Source organism: Andrena cerasifolii, chromosome 4 (assembly GCF_050908995.1).
Source record: "Andrena cerasifolii isolate SP2316 chromosome 4, iyAndCera1_principal, whole genome shotgun sequence".
Taxonomy (NCBI): domain Eukaryota; kingdom Metazoa; phylum Arthropoda; class Insecta; order Hymenoptera; family Andrenidae; genus Andrena; species Andrena cerasifolii.
Genome location: NC_135121.1, coordinates 19797007 through 19818157, shown reverse-complemented (window position 1 = coordinate 19818157; position 21151 = coordinate 19797007). Strand labels below are relative to the sequence as shown.

At 39.5% G+C, this 21151-nt stretch overlaps 1 protein-coding gene across 1 annotated transcript; it reads left to right on the top strand.

Annotated features, from left to right (window-relative positions):
- The first annotated feature begins 1452 nt into the window (after nt 1-1452).
- Nucleotides 1453-20381, top strand: LOC143367692 (tyrosine-protein kinase receptor torso-like). The gene is made up of 18 exons (XM_076809768.1): nt 1453-1828; nt 8618-8663; nt 9045-9187; nt 9289-9415; nt 11550-11657; nt 11730-11800; nt 12013-12175; nt 12641-12801; nt 13659-13785; nt 15025-15161; nt 15356-15584; nt 16155-16327; nt 16540-16645; nt 16740-16805; nt 18140-18213; nt 18488-18702; nt 18785-18922; nt 19988-20381. The coding sequence occupies exons 1-18, from the start codon at nt 1724-1726 to the stop codon at nt 20157-20159; spliced, it is 2361 nt and encodes a 786-aa protein (XP_076665883.1). The 5' UTR covers nt 1453-1723; the 3' UTR covers nt 20160-20381.
- The last annotated feature ends 770 nt before the right edge of the window (nt 20382-21151 follow it).

Below are 21151 nucleotides of genomic sequence, written 5' to 3'. Positions count from 1 at the left end.
AGCCTAAATTTTAAAAGTTATGGCATAAGAGTTAATATCTTTTTTTAAATGATTTTGGTTATGAATAACCATTATCGATGACGGATATCGTTTTTAGTTACGAATAACCATTTTTAACAATTTCATTCAGTCCCTTCCAGTAGGGCACTTCCTTTTCTAAAGGGACCCCATAAAACCAAATACAACTCATGTAATTTTGATTATTTTTACTTCAAAAAAATAATTTACATACTTTAAATATCAATAAATATGTGTGCAAAAAACTTGTACAAAAATCTTATCGTTTTTTTTTTAATATAAATCCTAAAAAAGACGTAATAAATGGCATTCTAAATAGACTATTTAGAACACTTCCTTAACTGATGTTATATCTGTTCGGAACCAAAGAACTACCGAGTAGATACACTTGCACCTCTGCAGTGTTGATATCGGTCACGTCCCGCCCTTGGAAGGGCAGGGAAACCGGCAGATAAAGCGCTACGAGCAATTGCCTGCGTCGGGCCCGTAGGCAGTAGTGGGGACTGCGCAGAACGGTCGCAAAACGGTATGGGCGTTTGGTTTTTTTAGGATGAACCACAGTTGGGCAAAATGTAATCTAATTACAAATTACAAATTACGATTAAACTGTAATTGTGTAATTGATTACACATTATTTTCTGTAATTGTTAATTTAGGTAGTTGACCATTTGGTTTTGTCAACTATCTAATTTGTTATTTGTAATTAGATTACATTTTGCCCAACTCTGCGATGAACCCGGTACAGACAAAATCGCTAGATTGAATTCCCTCCTTACTAACCATATTAATTACAGATTTAATTAGATCTTTCTTCCTTTGAACGTATTTCTCTGTAGAGCGCTAAATCCAACTGTAATTTCATATTTTCGATACTTGCTATATAGTCCTTGTCCACGTTAATTTATATAACAACATTCCACTTACATCTAAATTTTCCGAATTACATTTTTCTCTCTTCTTCAATGCCCTTTACCCCTTAGAACTCCCAAACTTGTAAATTTCTTACATTCAACTTGGCCAGCGAAAGCAGCTAAAACGGAACAATTTCTTTTCGACAATAATTAATAGCAACACTGAAAAGTAAATATATTCCTTAAATAAGTCCCGTGGACTTAGATCAAATAGTTGATTTCTTTCGTTACGTCAAAGTATTTAAAGAAAAGGAAATATAAAGCTGAAGAAAAGGGAGAGCGAAGAAATATTTTCTGGTACCATCTTCTCGTGTCCCCCATAATAACTGCACACATAGAATGTTAACGGAACAGAATGCCGACGGAGACATTTCGTTTCCTCTTGGGAAAGGTAACAAATAGAAGTCGACGAGATAAAAGGGTGGCCGAGGCGGAGTCAGATGGGACGCGGTCCCTCCTTTCCTTAACGCACAACGGTGTACATAATAGCCGTGGTAGGGGACACGAATGTGATCCATCAAAAAGGCTGCACGATTTCAAACGTTACCTCACGCACGTGATGCTCGATAGTGTTCTAGTTTCTTTACAATCGCGGAAAGTCGAACCCGTGCGCGCGATTAATCAGCACGTCCGTAGGGTGTTACGTCCGTTGTCACAGTTTGCCATTAACGTTCGCCCGCGTAGATATCATCGAAAATCTTTGACGGCTCCCTTGGCCCTCAGCCGAAGGAGCGCCCAAGCTCGGCCAATCGAATTCTCGAGTGGATCCTGCTTGTCTCCAGTGAATCGCAGTGATGCATGTGACATACCGATTTCTCTTCTCCATAATCTGCGCATGTGGTGCTTGTGCCACGCATGAGGCTTCGGCTCTAATCGACTGTTTGGCGCCTTGCACGAACGTAAGCAAATTCAAGTTTCCCCTTTCCGTCGTAGATTATTCCTCTGTCGCGCGTCCGCGGTCTCGTCGCTCAAAAGATTTCGAGCTAATCCTCGTCACGCGATCGTTGGGCGGACAGAGGGCCGTCGGGGAGTCCTGCGCCACCTTCGTTGAACCGGACGGAATTATGTGGCAATTAAACGGTCACGTGTGCGCGATAACGATGAGGAGTTCATTAGCCAGATTCCTATTGGAGATTGACGTCGAAAGTAATACATATCAGGGTCAAAGGTGTCGAATGGCCCGAGGAAAATTCAAGATGATTAGAGAGTATATAAGTATTAGCAAAGACGGAAGCGGATAAGAAACATTATTCTGCTGCATATACTATGTATGTACAGTGGTGCCCCGCGTAATTGAAATGTGGCAAGTTCAAGCCCGTTTCATTCAGAGAGGTCCAGAAACTGACTTCACCCTTCCGATTTCACGCTTCACTGAATTTTATGGGTTCCGGCGCCCGAGAATAGGTGACCGGAAAGACGAGGAGAGGGACTAGCCATTAAGGCAGTCGAAAAATCGATTCTTATTGCATTTTCCGAAAGTACTAGCTTTTCTGAATAAAATGCCGCTTGGTTCGTAGTAAAATTCGCAAAATTGTAGATTTGGCAGCTAAAAACGTCAAGCGGCAACCTATAGCGTTGCCTTTGCCCAGAAATTTTAAACGCGTTTTTCTCGAATATTTTTTTCTCTTCATTGTTTCCCGATTGCGACCATCATTGTTTGTGCGTTACCAAAATCCGGCGACTTCTTAATTTTTTTTATGAAAATCCCGAATTTTTACGGACCATATCAGAGGTTTGCGCCGAAATGGCACATGTTTTACACAACCTGTAATTTTTTCCAAGTCGATCGGAACCTCAGTTCGTTCGCAATCAGGAAAAAATGAGGAGAACAAAGTATTCGAGAAAAACGCGTTTAAAGTTTCTGGGCAAAGGCGACGCTATAAGATGCCGCTTGACGTTTTTAGCTGCCAAATCTACAATTTGGCGAATTCTACTATAAACCAAGCGACATTTTATTCAGAAAAGATAGTACTTTAGGAAAATGTAAATAAAAAAAATCGATTTTTCGACTGCCTAGTCCCCTTAAGTAAAAAGCGAAAAATGTCAAGTTCCGCATTTCTCATCGGATCTTCCCGAAAGTGGCACCAACCGATTCCTTGCGTTTTCCCGATGAAAATGATACGAAACACAACATAATTCGGGCTTTAATTAAATGAAAAAATAATTTGCAGAATTTAAAACCATCTTCTTTGAAAATAGTCCGATTTATTTAATGATATTTGCTGTTTTCTAATTGGGAGTTAATGTCACTTTCGGCATTAATGGAAATAAAGAATTTGATTCTATGAGAAATCGTCCGAACGAGCCTAGGCAGTAGGCATGTGATCGGTTGCACGGGGCCATTTAATCTTCGTCGAGCACTAACGCCGAGTCGCGCGTGTACCCAGGATCATTCGGGGGATTTTTCAAAAAACCAAATTCCTCATTTTTCATCGTATCGATATAAAAGTGACACCAATGGATTTCTGGTATTCTCCCGATTAAGAAGCACCAAATACTGTTTAAATAAGACTATTTGTAACGAAGTTGGCATTCAATTTTGAAAATTAATTTCTTATGCAATTTCGTTAATTGTAGCCCGAAATATGCCGTGTTTGATATCACATTCATCGGGAGAACACAAGGAAGCGATTGACGCCGCTTTCGCAAAGATCCGATGAGAAACACAGAATTTGACTTTTTCCACTTCTTATTCGTTACCCTAGTAGCATTTCTTCGTTGGGAGTTTGTTGGGCCAATGACGTGTTATCCGTTGGCCAACTGTTCCCATGCAGCATACTCTCGTAGCCGTAACGTTGCAGAAATATTGCAGAAACGTTGCCGTGCAATATTGCCGCAACGAAGTGTGCTGTATGGGTTGAAGTATCGTGCTACTTTTAAATGGGCCAACGATTGTAACCAACGCAGGCCTAACTGAAGGTTTCTTTCCACAGGCCCAACTGAAGGTTTCTTTCCATAGTTCCAACAGCTTATTCCCTGCTTCTCTCCAAAAGACGTCTTAAAGACGTCCATAAGGCGTCTTAAAGAACTTCAAAAGACGTCGTAAAGACGTCTTAAAGAACTTCAAAAGACGTCGTAAAGACGTCGTCGTCAGATCTGGTTTAGGAAAAAAAAATATTTCGCGGTGAAGCGAAACGCACCTAAACTTTCCGCTTATAAAGCAACCGCTGTTCGCAACTACCCAACGTACTTTCTTGTAAACAGTTCTAATTTCTAGTTACATAACTAGTATTAACTGTTTATAAAAACTGCGCAGTGACGCGAAATATTCTACAAAATATCATCACTCGACCTTTAGACTCATTCCTTAAAATTTCACATTCGTCTTAAGACAGACGTCCTCATTACGTCTTTATAAATAAGAAAAGAAAAATCACAACTTGGAATATAATAACAGGTTCGTTGTAAATTTTGTTGTTAATTAACCAACCATAGTAATTGTAGGCCCAACATTGAATATTCGTTGGCAAACTGTCGTAAGTTTTTTGCCATAAGCCTAATGTTGGGAATTTGTAGGCAAAACTTTAACTATATCCCAACTAATTCCCAACTGTTGGCTACCGTTGGCCAACCAAAAATGCTACTAGGGTACATAGTGCTATCCTTGTCTCGGCTTCGGGCGTCCAGCGCCGCTCACGAGGGTTCCCAAGCTTAAATACACGAAACATTGTGGTGGGGATGATTCTACTTCAGTAATGCGGGCTTGGAAGACTTCGTTTAGGCGGGCGCCTCTGGATATGGTATAAGCAAATATTAAGGCAGTTGGCATTCCCGACGTGCCTCGGTGCCCACGAACAAAAATAGACATATCAGCATAAAGACACTCTGCTTATACAGAGTGTTCATAAAAATGTGGGACATCTTTTCGGGATCGGTTCTACTCGCCAAAATAATAATAAAAGAAATTTGCCGTTATAAAAATTTCTGCATTCCGTAAAACACGGGTCTGGAACGCCTGCTAAAGCTCTGGACACGCGTATCAATTCGAAAAAGAGGGAAGCAAAGGTGGGCATTACTCGAATAAATTTTTATTCAAATAATTTCGAATAAGAATTGCGAATAGAACGAAGTTATTTAAGAATAACGAATAAATTTCTTATTCGAATACAAATTTATTTTCTATAATTCGGATATCGCCCAACTCTGGAGGGGAGTAGAGGATCTCTTCTTCTTACCACTTGTACGAACCGATAACAAGTGTCCCAGAGTCCGGGCCCCAGTCCTTAAAGTGGCATTTAATGATGTAACGATGCCCAGTTGCGTTCCCGCGGATCGATATATTAATTATCATTTCGCCTTTGTTTTTAAAGCCGAGGAGGGAAGGACACGAATGAAAATATCGTACGTTAGGCCAACCGACGAACGCAGCTGTCAGCCGGTTGCCCTTTAAAGGTGCGTCTCCACCAGCGATCGCGAACTGTTCATGAACAGACTTTAGTTAGGTTAGGTTAGGTTTATTCTTTTTCTTGGTATAAATATACATTTTCCTTTACACCAAAAATGGCATTTTAAGAGTTTTCTTACATAGCCCAACGAACTCTAGTCCTATTACGTGAACAGTTCGCGAACGCTGGTGGAGACGCACCTTAATAGGCACTCCCAACTTATAACTGCACAGCCAAACATTATCGGACATATGCCTTTAGCAACTGTTTCTATTATTTCTGAGAATGTCCCCCACTTTTATGAACACCCTGTACATAGTCGTCTGTCATCGAAATGTTTCCCGTTTCTTCTTACACCATAAGTCGGGCTGCCACGTCAACCAGATTAGATCGGCGATTCTCCTCGACTTGATTTATGTCACACTGGCGTGTGACGTGCTCGATTTCATCTCGAATCCAACAACGCAGTTCCCTGTCCTTCGGGTTTGCTCTCGCGAGAAAGCATGGCCGGCTGCGCGTTTGGGACGCATTGTAAATGCCACTAACGGACGGGCCCGAGATGCGGGGTGCCTGTATCAAGTATGCGCGAATTCATCAGATTATCCTACTTTCGTATACGGTTAACATATATAAATATATCAACGTGGCGCGAACGAAATGAACCGTGAAATTGGCGGCGCGTATCACCAGGGAGTGCAGAGAAATATATCTAAAGAGAACGTTGGAGAGCACTTCGATCTTCCAGTATTTTAATATTCCAACGTTTTAATCACTTACGTGGATAAATAGATCCATTGAAGTTGGTCGTGCCGAGGTTACAGGGCTGAGATTTTTAATGCTGAAACTATGGTATATGTAAGACACTTAGACTATATTGAAGTGCTATAGTAAGATCAGGTGTTAAATTTTGGACGTGAATGTCGATAAGATACGTAATAAGAAACTTTTATTTCTCACTTTGATTCATAAAAAAGGAACTATTTAAGCTTGAGGTAAAATTGGACTAATACCAAAGAGGAGATATAATAAGAGGTGTCACTCCGCGAGGAAGCTTTGAAGTCCTTACTTGACCTTGGCATTTAAATTGGTTGTCTATTCGAGCGGGATATTCAAATCGGCTAAATGTACCTTACCGCAATTTGCTGATTATTGCCGAAGTTTACCATGCTTTACCGCTCATTGCCGACTGGGCATTTAAATTGGTTGTCTAGTGATTTTCCTAGTTTATGTCTGTCCTTGTCGAGTGACGCCTCTTATTATATCTCCTCTTTGCTAATACTCGTTTGCCCGCCCACCAGAGATTTATTCTATGGTTTTAATAACCTTAGTAACAGTACACGTCAATTGGATGTCGGCTTCGAAATTTCATGTATCTGATCGAAATGGTTTCCTTGGAATCTTCCATACATTTTTCTCCCCATCGATCGTATAACCCATTTTTTTCCCTCGCATACAAATCAGACTACAAATCCTGGGACGTTTGAAAGTTTTAGGACATTCGTTGGCATTACAGAGGAAGTTTTTCTACCGTTATTCTTCATGCATGAATGCTTTGCATCGTGATCGATGGTAAGTTTCCATGCACCGACGTGGGTTTCCATCTTATCCAATTGCTAGTTTTAAATTCGTTCCTTCACTTCGTTTTCAAAACTTTCTTACTTTCATTCTACAAACCGGGTTTATTAAAAACCTTCGCATTGTCAAGTATCGAAAGATCGGAAAGGGATCCAAGCCGGGGTAAACGATTCGACGTTTCGACCATTGACGAACACTTAAGGTGCGTTTTCACGTGACAGTAAGTCATGACACCGAACCAAAGAGGAGATATAATAAGAGGCGTCACTCGACAAGAACAGACATAAACTAGGGAAATCACTAGACAGCCAATTTAAATGCCCATTTGGCAATGATCGGTAAACCACGGTAAACTTCGGCAATAATCAGCAAATTGCGGTAAGGTACATTTAGTCTGGTTCCCTCCTAGCCAGAAGTATATTCTTTAAATTAAAAAAAGTTTCAGTCGAATCGGTTAATAACTTTTGGAGATACAGGTCCCAAAAACGCGTTTAAAGTTTTAAAATTATAACTTCGGGAATTTTACGAATTTCAACAAATCCTTTTAAACACGTATCGATCGGCGATCCACGCGCCGTCTGATTGGTCATGGTTCGGCTCGCCCAGGATTGCCAAGCCGACTTGACGAGCTAGACGATGCTAGACGAGCCGAGCCAGTTCGCGGAGCCACGAGCCGTCTGATTTCACCTTTACATGCAGCGACTACTGAATACAACGCACCCGTATTGCAGGAATCTTTGAACTCGAGAAAAAAGGAGCGATCTTTATTATGTGTGCCAACCCAACGCGTACAATACCGATGACGAACAGAGTTGAAGAATATTGGCGTAGATTTTCTCGTTTCACTGGTTCTCATGCTGTTTTTTTTTAACCCTGTATGGATTTCATGTAGCCGCGTCGTTGACCCTAGAGAAAGATGGGGAGGCGCTCCATTGTTATTCGAATAAACTAGCTCATGGTGTACGAAGCGAGTCAAAACTCGTGCTTCCATTGAAAGAAGCAGAATGCGCGATTGTCTTGCTTTTTCAAACGTATTTAGGGAGACTAGTAAAATGTACTAGCTGGGGGGACTGGGATATCGAACTGCGCCCTCACTTATTGCTGCCGTAGTGCAGTTTCACGCAGCGAAATCACCCTTTGAAAAAAATGCAGAGTTTTCTTTATCGTGGAACATCTCGAGAACGGTGAGAGATATCGAAAAGAAATTTAAACAAAAGTTGCGTCTTTTTTATATCTATAAATCATGCATATAGGTAAATAGTTTATGTTATATTTTTTCTCTAAACAAATAAAACCTCTATTATAGTATTTGGAGTCCGTTTTAGTAGTTCTCATTAATAAAATGGTTCGATAAAGTAACTTGCACACAAAGTTGCATAATTTTCTGAATTTCCGGGTTCCATGACTTCCGTAAATATTACTACTCGTAAATATTCGAATTACTCGAGTTACTCGAATATTTATGTATTTACTATTAAATACTAGTCTAAATCTGAGGAAGAAATGTATGTATAAGACGTTAGTAACTCAAAATAATTCGAGCAATTCGAATATTTACACGTAACTCGAAAGTTGCAGATCTGGATTCGAATAATTCGAATATTTACGAGTTACTTGAAAGTTGCAGATCTACTCGAATAACTCGAATATTTACGAGTAACTCGATAGTTGGAGATCTGTTCAAATATATTCCACAACATGTCCATTCCGAATATAATCCTGTTCCAGGAAACGTGCGTAAGGGGCTGCAATGATTTGGTAGCCGACATTAACCGTGAGTGTTAGAATGGCTTGAAAAATACAGTTCTATTAGGAGCAAACAGCATACGCTGTAAAAAGGGATCGTTGGCATTGTATGAAAAGCAATTGAAGGGGTGTCTAAAGAAGCAGCTGATGTAACATGCGCCCTTCTTCCACTTTCGAAACTAAATAATAATCCAATAATGAGAAAGTAATTTATTAACTGCGAACACAGAATTGGGTATAGAAATTATTGTTCCGCGGTGAACTTCTTTCGAAAAATTTGTAACACACACCCTTCTTCTAGACACCCATTTAAGTGTTAAGAAGGAAAGGCACGGTTCAAATGGAAAATCTGTTTGCTCCTTTGGAAACACTTTATGCACCTTCTGCGAAAGTCAGGTTTCGTGAACAGTTTACTCGCACCTGGACGAAGACGCCGCAGCCGATACGAGACTCCACTGCACTAGCCAGAACTTCATGATGATCGAGTTCAATCCTGAAGCATACATCGTCGAACAAAGCGCGTCTGAATACGATTGGAACCCAGCGCAAGCGGTTAGACAATGTTTTATTCGAATATCTGGTTGCTAGTGACTTAGCTGTGGAGGCAGACCAATCTTTCTGCCAACGATGCCAACGAAAGATCTGCTTTCTAGATCAAGGGTACTCCGGCGACGTTCAGGAATCTAACAGCAGGTACCAAGTATCGATTTCGTTTCTATAGGCTGAGGAAGGAAGGGATCTCGCGACCGGAAACGTCTGATTGGTTTTCAACGTACGAAGGTAATTATTATGGATTAAAGCTGTAAATGTTCGAATAATTCAAATAATTCAAATATTTCAAATAATTCAAATAATTCAAATAATTCAAATAATTCAAATAATTCGAATAATTCAAATAATTCAAATAATTCAAGTAATTCAAATAATTCAAATAATTCAAATAATTCAAATAATTCAAATAATTCGAATGATTCGAATAATTCAAATAATTCGAATAATTCGAATAAATCGAAAAATTTCTCATACGAATAGTTTCTTTGAATAATTCGAACTTTCGAATAATTAGGAGTTTTCGAATATTTTAATAATTAGGAGTTTTCGAATAATTCGAACATTATTGATAAATTTGGAACTTTATTAATCTTCGGTAAATATTTAGATTCCTACAAAAAGGTCTGCTTGTACTAATGTTTCAAACTTTTTGTTGAAAATGGAGTCACGCACATTCATCGACTGCGAAACCGAATTGCGCATTATTCCAATTGTTTCAAGTTAATTTATCCGTATGTAACATAGTTATCCGAATAAATTCTCTTTAGTACAATATTTTATTTAAATAACAAGTATTTACTCTTTGCCACAAATTATTTCTTCTATTTATTAGAATAATTCCTGATTATTTATTTGAATAATTTGTTCGAATAACGATTGTAAAATAATTAGGACAAAAATACCAATAACTGATGGTTGCTTTCATTTCAAAATTTATAAATTTATCAAAGATTAAAAAAGTTCCATATTTATCGTCTGAAAACAAATAATTGTCAAAAGGCCAATATGAAAAGAATTTCACGATAAAGTGTGAAAAAATATTTCATGTTCACATTCCTATTCGGTACAATCTGAAATTCGATCAACCCTAATATTCGAGTACTCTTAATTATTCGAATATTCGACCATAAATAGAGATTTATGTAAAAATTTTGTACACTTCTGTTCTTACAGTTATTCCACTTCTAAACAGAACCAGCACTTCATGTTTCGAGAATTTAAAAATTAGCTTCGAACCCAAAAATCTCTTTTTTTTTTAATAGATCTAGTCTGTACCGATGAATAAACTTCTTCGGATTAGTTTGTGGTGAGAAGTAGGATATTTATTAAAGAATGCAGTTCGTTCTGGTAGTTTCGGAGTGCATGGAAATAAATTGTGGCTGCTAACTTTAGACTAATATCAGGGCACGATGTCCTTTCTGCCCCGAGTGCAGAGTCCTCATTGAAGACTTATCTGATTGTCTGGAGGTTGTACAGAGCCCGGAGGATTCTACGTCGCTGATTCTCATTTTGGCAATGCTGTCTTGCAAGTCGATGCGTTCGTCGCTTTCCCATTCGCGAATACTCAGTCTCGTTTCGTTTATACAGCCAGAAAATGTTAAATAAACTGCTGTACCTCTTCTTCTTCTCGCTTCTCTCTACTTTACGCCCTTACTAAGGGCCCGATCTAGCTCTTCCGCCCCTCTGGGCAAAAGTTTTTTTTCCCGCCCTTTATATTTAATAATAAATAATTACTTTAAATTATAATGTTTTCACAGCGAGTGAACTTTTTTGTAGGTATTTGTTGAATTAAAAAATCCTTTTGTAAAGATCTTTAATCTAGGCACGCACCTTTTCCTAGAACAATAGTAATTATATGGGTGATTTAAAAACAATTTATAACTTTTACACTAAATTCAAACATTTATTACCTACTTTTTACCGCTTTTTAAAAAAGTTTCATATTTTTTATTGGTTTTTATTAATATTAATTTTGATGATATTAAGCAGTTGCCCTGCTTGCGCCCCTGCTCTCCCTATATTCATGACAGAGGTGGGCATTATTCGAATAAAAATTTGAATAAAATGAAGTTATTCGAGAATAACAAATAAATTTTTATTCGAATGATCTCGAATAAAAATTGCAAATAAAATGAAGATATTCGAGAATTTTTATCTCGAATGAAAAATTATTCGTTAATCTTGAATAATTTTGTTTTATCATTCGAAATTATTCGAATAAATTCGGATAATGCCCAACTCTGGTTCATGACTGTATAAATTTAAAATCTCGCGTCTTTCTTCTTTTCACCTCCCCTCCTACATTTTTATTACGTTGCTTTAATAAGCCTTCTGGCCTATTTCCCAAAATTTTAATTTCCAGCCGATTATGAACCGCTGGCCGTGCAAAATTTATCAGTCTTGAACTACCGGGCGGAGGACGAGAATGCGTACCAATTACAGATAGAAGTTGGCTTCGAACCGGCGAAAGGTAATCACGATTAAAGTATCGCCCGCTTTTTCAGAAACCTCTGACCTTCTGGTACCTCCGTAATAATTTTAGATCGCAGTTGCAGCTACGAGGTGGTAAAGTGGGACGGACAGCTCAGTGTGATGGAGTCCTGTGAGAGCGAGGTAACTATGCTAACAATTAACGTGATCTTCGCAAGAAATATTTCACGAGATTGGTGCATTTTTAAAAAAAAAAATCGACGTCATTGGGGAGAGAATATCGCATTGTTGAGTACTGGTTCTTGCTTATTTCTGTTAACTGCCCAACAACTCAAGCACTTAATAATCCCATTGCAAGAGCTTCAACAAAAATCGGCACCCTCTACATTCCGCAGCTTCCACAGTTTCAATTCGAATTGTACAAGTTGGACTTTGGGAAAAGTTACAACATAACGATCTCGTCGTATAATGAGAATTCTATTAAGGCCAGCCCCAAGAAGTTTACCATGTTTTACGCACCCACCTGCCTGGAATACTATGGCAGCATGGCCATCTGCGGTGAGTAGAGAGACTCTGTGAAAATAATGCGAGCTACTTGAGAAGCTTAAGCGGCTCGAATATTCGAATGCTCAAATCTATTCGAACAGATCTCCAACTATCGAATTACTCGTAAATATTCGAATTACTCGAGTTGCTCGAATATTTACGTATTTAATATGAAATGCTAGTCTAACTGTTTAAGACGCCAGTAACTCGAAGTAATTCGAGTAATTCGAAAATTTTCAAGCTGAAAATTTATCTCCAAGTAACTCGAAATCTTACGATGACTCGAATATTCGAGACGTTTGAGTTTTCAAGACCGGTCTTTATTCGTGATTCGAGTACTCGAATAACTCGAGTGCTCGCACACTCTTACAGTTAAGAATGTTAGGATACGTGCTCGATAATTATGGCCCAATGATACAATTGGAAAATACTGTTGAAATGTTTTAAATTAAATTAATCGAATGCGAACCCCTTCAGCCCCGGAGCAAGTGGAAGGGCTACGAGTCGAATACATCTACTGTTATGGAGGATTCTGTAATCTTCAGGTGAGCTGGGATAAGCCTGCCCAGGAACCGGACAATTACACGGTAGAGGTCTTCTCGCCGGAAAATTATCCTGTTGTCAAGTGCGTATCTGGCGTGAGTAGAATCCATTCATTTAGCCCTGCTGTTCTTGCATCGAGTATTCGCAAAATTCTGCGTGAACAAAAATGAAGAAGATAGTAAAACGTAGTCGAGCCGACGATCTTGGATCATAAATGTTTGAAGCAATTTTCGTTCGAGCTGGAAACTCGTGTACACGGTGGCACGAGCAAAATGGATATCTCAAGTTGTGATTTTCTATTTCTCTTTATTTCTTTTTTTTATGCGTTTTTATTACTCGATAACGTGCACTGTAGCGTCACACACGCAGTGACGGACTGGGTCGAAAGATATTGGTTGCCAGGAGACAAAGGGGGCCCACCCGCAACTAGAAGGCTACATATGTATGATTAAATTTTTGTACGGAATAAATAAAATTGTTCAAAAGATATAGTGGCAAAAAGTATTACAGTGTTTAAGGGGGCCCACTTGCCATCGGGCAAGCTGACACCGGAGTTGGGCATTATGCGAATAAAAATTTCGAATAAATTTTTATCGAATAAAATGAAGCTATTCAAGAATAACGATTAATTTTTTATTCGAATGATCTCGAATTATAATTGCGAACCAAATGAAGTTATTCGGAAGTAACGAATAATTCTTTATTGGAATAAATTTTTGTCCGAATTAATCTTTTATTCATAAATGTTATTCTCGAGTAAATTCGTTTTATTCGCATGTCTTATTCGAGATCATTCGAATAATGCCCAACTCTGCCTGACACTGTGGTCAGTCCGCCACTGCATGCACGCTATAACGTTAGTACGCTTCTGTTCTAAAATCATTTACTTGCGAGGAAATCTCTCCACTGCGGTTATATAATTATAACAGTTGGATTGTCGTATTTCCTGTAGAATCGAACTGAGGTTTCATTCTCAAACGTAAAGCTGGAATCTGAGTATGACGTACGCATCCGCGCGCACTCGGTGGGTGGGAATAGCGTGACGGCAGAGATCACACAGAATATCGCCAGCGGCGCAAGTACATATCGTTAATATAATAATACTTACAGTAATATACCATGGAAATTATTTCGAAGTTCAAGAAGCATTTCCTTAAAATTTGAAAAAATATGTATATATATATACAGCGGTTTTTTCCGAAATGGCCTAACCCTAATCCTAATCCCGATAATATTGTCTCTAACAGCTCAATGTGAAGTTAATATTAAAGACTTCATCCTAGGAGGGAGCTTAGTTTGTAGGTAGAATTTCAAAGAATATGTTCATTTCTTCAAATTTAAAAACATGCCACCCTCGAGGAGAAATCTTCAAAAGAAAAATTTGTTTATAATTTATCATGTTACATAAATAATTTTACAATTTAAAAAAAAAATTATTCAAATAGGCAAAACCTTCTACGTTCAAATACAAAAAGGATAAACCTAATGCGATATATAGTTTCTGAGTTAAAAATTCGTAAGTACAGCTCGATTTCACGAAAATAGGGGGAAACTACGACCCCTAGAGTATTACAGTAACCCGCTCTGAGAGCGGATTAACCGGGTAACTCTGTGCCTCGTTGCCTCGGGTTACCCGGTTATGCGGGTTAGCCTACGGTATTGAGAACCGAACCGGCTTAAAGTCTGGGCACACATATCAGTTTCGTGTCAGTACCTTTCCGTCGTGCCAGTGGTAAGAAGAAGAGACCCTCTATGCCCCTCTTCTTCTTACTACTGGCACGCCGGAGCGGTACTGACACGAAACTGATATGTGTGTTTAGACCTTTAGGGTTACGGTTACAATCCCTGGTTTCAGCCTTGCCGCGATGAGTCGGTGACGCTCCCAAACTTAGGGAGCTCCCAAAGTAGGCTTTATGCGCTCTCTTTTTTCATAAACGAGTCTCTTGAGCTGTGTTGAAAACCACCGCGGATAGCACGAGCCTTTAAACGTCCTTACAGGGATAAAAGCATCGATAACCGCGTTAAGGTGTGATAATATAGTTGATACGATGGTTACCACAGACGCCTTTTCGGAAAAACCCGTTGTACGGAAACAGCTAGCACGCAGCTTCTTCTCCGAATTTTTGAATGAAAATTTCACATTTTATAGACAAAAGTATGACCTCTTTAATATATACTGTTTCCTTGATAAAAACATTTCTCCACCGAAAAAAAATTCTTCAAATCCATCCTACTTTTTCGCCTCCTACGTTGCCTCTTAACGGTATACTAATTGCAACGCTCTCAGCCAGAATTACTGGAGACTCTTTCTTCCGCAGGCATGAAGAAATCCCATTGGGAGATCACCGTCAGCATAACAGCCTCGATCACCCTTGCCGTGTTGGTTGGGATGATTTACTTGCATTACTACAAGCAGAGAAGCAACCATTTCACTATGGAATGCTCCCGTTTCGAGGTGAGCGCATCGAAGAACATTAGAATACCGATAACCACCAGTTAATCGCGTGTATTAATTTTGCCTGTCCAACCAGCGACAAGAACACCGTCATTGTTAAGTTCTGTCGTTTCGTGATTGAAAACAAGTCGAGGCGCGATAGTGAAGAACACCTTTGAACTTACCCCAGTCTCCCTGAAATGTTCCTCGCGCAGAGCCTCAACCGAAAGGATTCACCTGCAGAAACCATCATGAAGCTGTTGCAAAAAGAGTGCGAGACCGAAATCGGCGCTAACCCGTTGTTGCACGATAAGTTCAAGCTCTGCCCGCAATTGCTGAAGCTCGGCGGTGTGCTTGGTAGCGGAGCCTATGGGATCGTAAAGATGGGCACGTTGCAAGACAAACTGGGCAGTAGCACCGACGTGGCCGTCAAAATGCTGAAACGTAAAACCGATCAATTTCTCCCCTATTCTTTGCTAGCGTAACAAACAGAACTGCGTCCCGTAAATTCAGGAGGAAAGTAGATACCCTATAAAGACAAATATGCGCAAGGTTTTCGGCAACAGACAGTAGAAAATGGAATGTGATAAACGAGGAAAGAAATTACAACGAGGCAGGAACGCCTGAAGAACGGCAACCCGATAATCTCCGTCGCGCGTTACAAGGATCAGTAATTTTCTACCGACTGTACGCGCCCCTACTTACCCACGCGACGCGACCTGCTGGTCGCCAAATTGCCGTCCTTCAGGCGCCCCTTATCCTAATGTCCAAACATTAACAAAACTAAAGAACGAAGCCCCCTGCCGCAATTTCGTCACGTAGAATCGTCTATTTCGTTTTTCATTGCCCTCTGCCGAACTTTGGAGTGTCGCTTTGCCAAATTGTTAGTAGATGCAGAAAATTTCCTAGCGACCGGTTTGCTTAGTAAAAAATCTCTTACGTATTTCGAAAGCTATTCCCCAACGAGTAATTTAATTACCTCTTGCCTTTCCACGGCGAAATGTCGCAACGCAGCGAATCCAAGCACGGAGGACGTGCAAAACTTCCATAAAGAAATATTGATAATGAAATGCGCCGGCCAGCATCCGAACATAGTGTCGTTGATCGGCTGCTGTATTCTGTACAACAAGCCAGTATTGGTGGTGGAATATTGTTGCAAAGGGGACCTGCAAACTTATTTAAGGAGGGTGAGTCACGCATCGCTATGCGCAGGATTGCGTTTCTTCAAACTTTATGAAAGCGGCGAAAGACTTACGAAGGGTCTGTAGCCTCGAGTAGTTGACTTTGCCCGGACTCGTACGGTTCAGCTTCTTGTATAACAGTATCGCGCATCGAATTTTTTTTCTCGCCTATTTATTAATTATATTAAGCAATCGTAAATGTTTGTGATTGTTTTCAGATCTGGCAAAATATGGTAAACGTCGCCTTTAATCACAGGGCGCGTTTAAAATTTGATGCTGATTCATTCATTACCGGTGGCATACAGTATCTACCGGACGATTCCGGTATTTACTCTTTGTTCATCCATAGATCATTTAAAATGACGATGCTAACCGAAACCAGTTCGGATACATTTTTATCTTTTCTCGTGTTAACTAGGTGGGAAAGAACAGAACTATCAAAATGTTCATGTTATTAACAACTGTCTGTATGATATCCAACAAGGTAATTAGTAGGTATATCACGTCGGTTCGTCCACTTAACGGGGGAAGCCACAGTGAAATATTTCCCCCGACTTTTCCTTTTGCGCATTTTCAGAATATTTGGAGCCTAAAAAATATACCCGAACAATTTCAAAGTGGATCTCGAAAAGTTTATGTCGAAAAATCCAAATGTATCTAATAAGAGGGACTGTGAGCTTATACAGTGCTTAGAACTAGGTAAAGAATCACTGGCCACGGCGAGACCGTACACATCTGCGATCTTTAAGTTGCAGAAAACCACTTCTGTCGAAACTTCAAACGCGATTATCTCAAAACGGCATTTTTCAAACTGGACGGATTACTATCTTAGTCAATTTTTATCGGATTCACTTGAATTTTTCAGGGAATATTCGTAATAAAATTATCTTCAGTTAAGCGTACATGTGTTTTGATCGAATAATTCATCTAATCGTAACATTGAGAAAACATGTTGATTTTTTATATCTTTTCTTCCAAAGTTCGACATTTCTTCAGAAAGAAATATTTTTTTAAATCTGTACGCTTAACTGAAGCTATTGTAATATGCTTTAAGAAAACGTTCGAATTTTTCAATTCAGAGCAAATGCTGGAAAGTTACACAACCGCCTGTTTTGTAATTTTTTTTTTTGCAGGGCCTAACGTTATCGTATCCCCTACAGCACACTTCTGTTGTAGCAACGTTGCAGCAATATCCCTATGTTCGCCCATGTGCAATATTGCACGGCAACGTTCCTGCAACGTTGCAGTAATATTGCTGCAACGAAGTGTGCTGTAGGGGATTCTGTGGCCATACTACGTAACAAATTTTCAATCTAGAAGCATCAAATATTAGTTAAATATATGCATTTTCAGTTGGTAATAAAGATTTTTCGTAGAAAGTTACATTTCATTATGTTATGTTTTATTGTTTTCCTGTGTTTTAAGCAGGATGGCGTTTCAAGCTTATTTTTGCTTATATTGCCCAACGAACTACAGTCCCATTTTTTCCCCCTCCTCTCTCCTTCGAGTCCCAGCAGCAGCAGCGCACCGGGAGAAAGATTGTCGTCTCCCATCTTTCCACAGTACACCGCCCCGTGATGCTTAACTTCGGTGATCTAAAACGAGAACCGGTGTTTTCCATCACGGCTACGGTCGCTGGTCTACATTTCATTATAAAAGAATGCCTTGAAAATAGCCTTTATTTTCGACCCTCGTAATGGCTTCCCCCCTTAATTAGTACGGAACCTTAGGCCATTTATTGGCAAAGAAATTATCTCTGCGCGGAATTCGTGTTCATGGTTCCTCCTTCGAATAGCTATACATAATTTTCTTTTGCAGATCTAGCACATTGTACGGAAACTGTTACAGCGAACGACTTGTTGAACTTTGCACGGCAAACCGCTACGGGAATGGTAAAATGTATTTGATTTTACATATCGTTATAATTATGTATGAATTTTGTAAATTGTGTTCGCCACTGAAAACAGAATCTATATGAATTGATGATAAAAAGGAGCTGAAAACGATAACTAACAATAACTTAATTTCGAAGCGAAGTTTAGTTTTTTTTCTCACGAATATATTAACAGACGCTACACTCTATTGTTACTCATCAGTTGCTATGCTCTATTAATTAATCATATTCAACGTGTGACTTCTTCTTAACGCTTGACAAACGGTTTACAGGAATTTCTGTCTTCAAATCGAATAATACATCGAGATTTGGCGGCGCGTAACGTATTAGTGTGTGCAGACAGAATTGTAAAAATTTCAGACTTTGGCCTCAGTCGCGATATTTATCAGGAGAACTTGTATAAAAAACAGGGAAACGGCAAGTTACCCGTGAAGTGGATGGCGATCGAAGCTTTAACGCATCAGATTTACACGACTTACAGCGACGTGTATGTGACTTCAGCGAGAGTTCTGCCGTTTAAAACTTTACACTCCCCGCATTCCTTTCTGACACGCTTGTTTCTCCTTCAGGTGGTCCTTTGGCATTTTGCTATGGGAAATCATCACCATGGGAGCTATTCCCTATCCTGGTATTTCCACTAACGTGATTCTCAAGCTTGTGAAGTCTGGATACAGGATGGAACGACCGCCAAGCTGTGGAGTAGAGTTGTATGTAAAATTAAAGTGACCAGATGTTTTATGTTAGAACGCGGGACATGTAAAAAAAAGAAGCTTAAGGGGGGAGGCCGACCTAGAAATTTTCGAAAAATCGATCTTTATATTTTCTTGAAATGCATTTTCAAAGTATTCCCTGAAAGTGTCATGTTAATCCGACTAGAATTGACAAAATTATACGCGTCTAAGTAGGTAGGTCTCGGTAGGTGTTCCTCGGTGTAGCGCTCAGACCCAAAACTTTAAACGTGTTTTCAAAATCGGTGACACACATAACTCTTCTTTTAGGGTTGAAAATCTAAGCGCTATTGGTAGCTTTGCCGTTTTTTTTTTACATTCGAAAAACGAGCGATTTTTTGCCAAATATCGATGCCTCAAATAATTTTTCCAAAATCGGGTCCGATAGCGCCTAGATAATTTCATATAATATCTAAAAAATTTCGAGTTTACAATTTTGGTTGATCCTGCCCCGAGCTACGGTTGTCACCGCAAAGCGCCTAAAAAAAGGACGTCTCGGGCATCGCCTATAACTCACAAACCTTTCAATACTCTTTACCGCAAAAAATACTGAAATATCCGTAAGATGTACTTTTTCCAATAGGCTAATGTTTAATAATAAAAGTTTATCGGTTTTTCTGGAAAAAATTCTCAAAGAACTATGTTGTTTTCACCGTTCTAGGTAAACCTCCCCCCTTAACACATTCGCGAGGACAGCATTTTCTTAGTTTATTTAATTATATAATAAACACATACTTCTGATAAATCGAAACAAAATTAAAAACACTTTTTTTCATAACAGAAAATTAACTACATAGAATATCAAAAATAACTATATGGATATATATTTATATAAACTATATAAAGTATATTAAATACATAAATACATTATTTATAGATATTTTTCGGCAGAGCGATTTTTTTTTTTTAGTAAATCTGTACCCAGGACGTCTGGTCACTTTATGTAAAGTACTAAATGTATCTGGAAGTAGCTAGCCAGATATTAAAATTTATTAAAACTGTTGAAAAGGAAGCGCGAATGGATCTCGTCTTTATTCCTTACAGATACGACATTATGTACTCTTGCTGGCACGTACGGTCCCAGAGTAGACCTACGTTTACTCGATTGAAGGAGAGCTTGGACAAATTACTTTCCTGCCAATCGGACGCCACGTACTTAAATATGGACGAGATTCTATGCTGCGATCAAGATTACCAGCGCGTGTTGGAGGAGTAAAATCCGCCGGAAATCGGTACGAGAAGAGCCGTACGGGTGGAACGTACAAAGGTAGATTGCGGTTGGCGGGGATCGGTATACCATGTGCAAAATTGTTTATTTCTCTAATCATACGTACAATAATCTGTGGTATAACTTCTTTTCATATACATATGTGTGTATATACAATATCTTACTCTCCAACCTTTGAGAACTCAGGCGCAAATACATAAAAATAACTAAGGCTCTTCTGTATTTGTTCGTAGTTACTTCGACTGACAGTAACAGCATTTCCACACACAGCAAGTCGACGCTACGCCAATCGTTTTCTTTCTCTCCTTTATTCGATGATCGACGATTTAATTTTTTGCCACTTCCGTCCGACCTATCGCCTCCAGCTTTGCTCTGCTCTCTAACAGCGAATTCGGTACCTCGCACTGACTCTACACTGGTGCCAGAAAATTACTTGGATTGGTTATTTCTGATAGAAAGGAAGATAGCTCTATAAGAATCAATCAGTCCAAGTCATTTTTTGGCACCAGTGCAAAGTCAGTGCGAGGTACCGAATTCGCTATAAGAAGTAAGAAGATCGAGCGACGAGTCGAGCGGAGATAGGTGAAACGAACGCACATCCGGTAACCAAGGAGGTCTGAGAGGAACTCGGTTGCTCGGCTTATCAGAAATTGCAAATATAGAGATCTGTACGGCGCATCCAACGAGCGCGTTACGCACGTTGCTTGTCACGAGAGGAACTACATATCGTTCTTTTCTTTTGATACCGCTGGGAACGCTCGACCCATCGACCCGGAGTAGCAAGAGTATGTTGCAATTGGTGGATGGCAATTGAAAGAACGCAACGCGTTTCTTCCTTCTTTCGTATCCTAACCTCTCTACACGGATGTCCCGCTCGATCGGAATAATCGTCCCGTTTAGAGCACTAGACACTGATATGAAAAAAGAGGAACCTCTCTACCCATGAAACCTAACTCCATCCGATAGAGCCTCCTACGTTC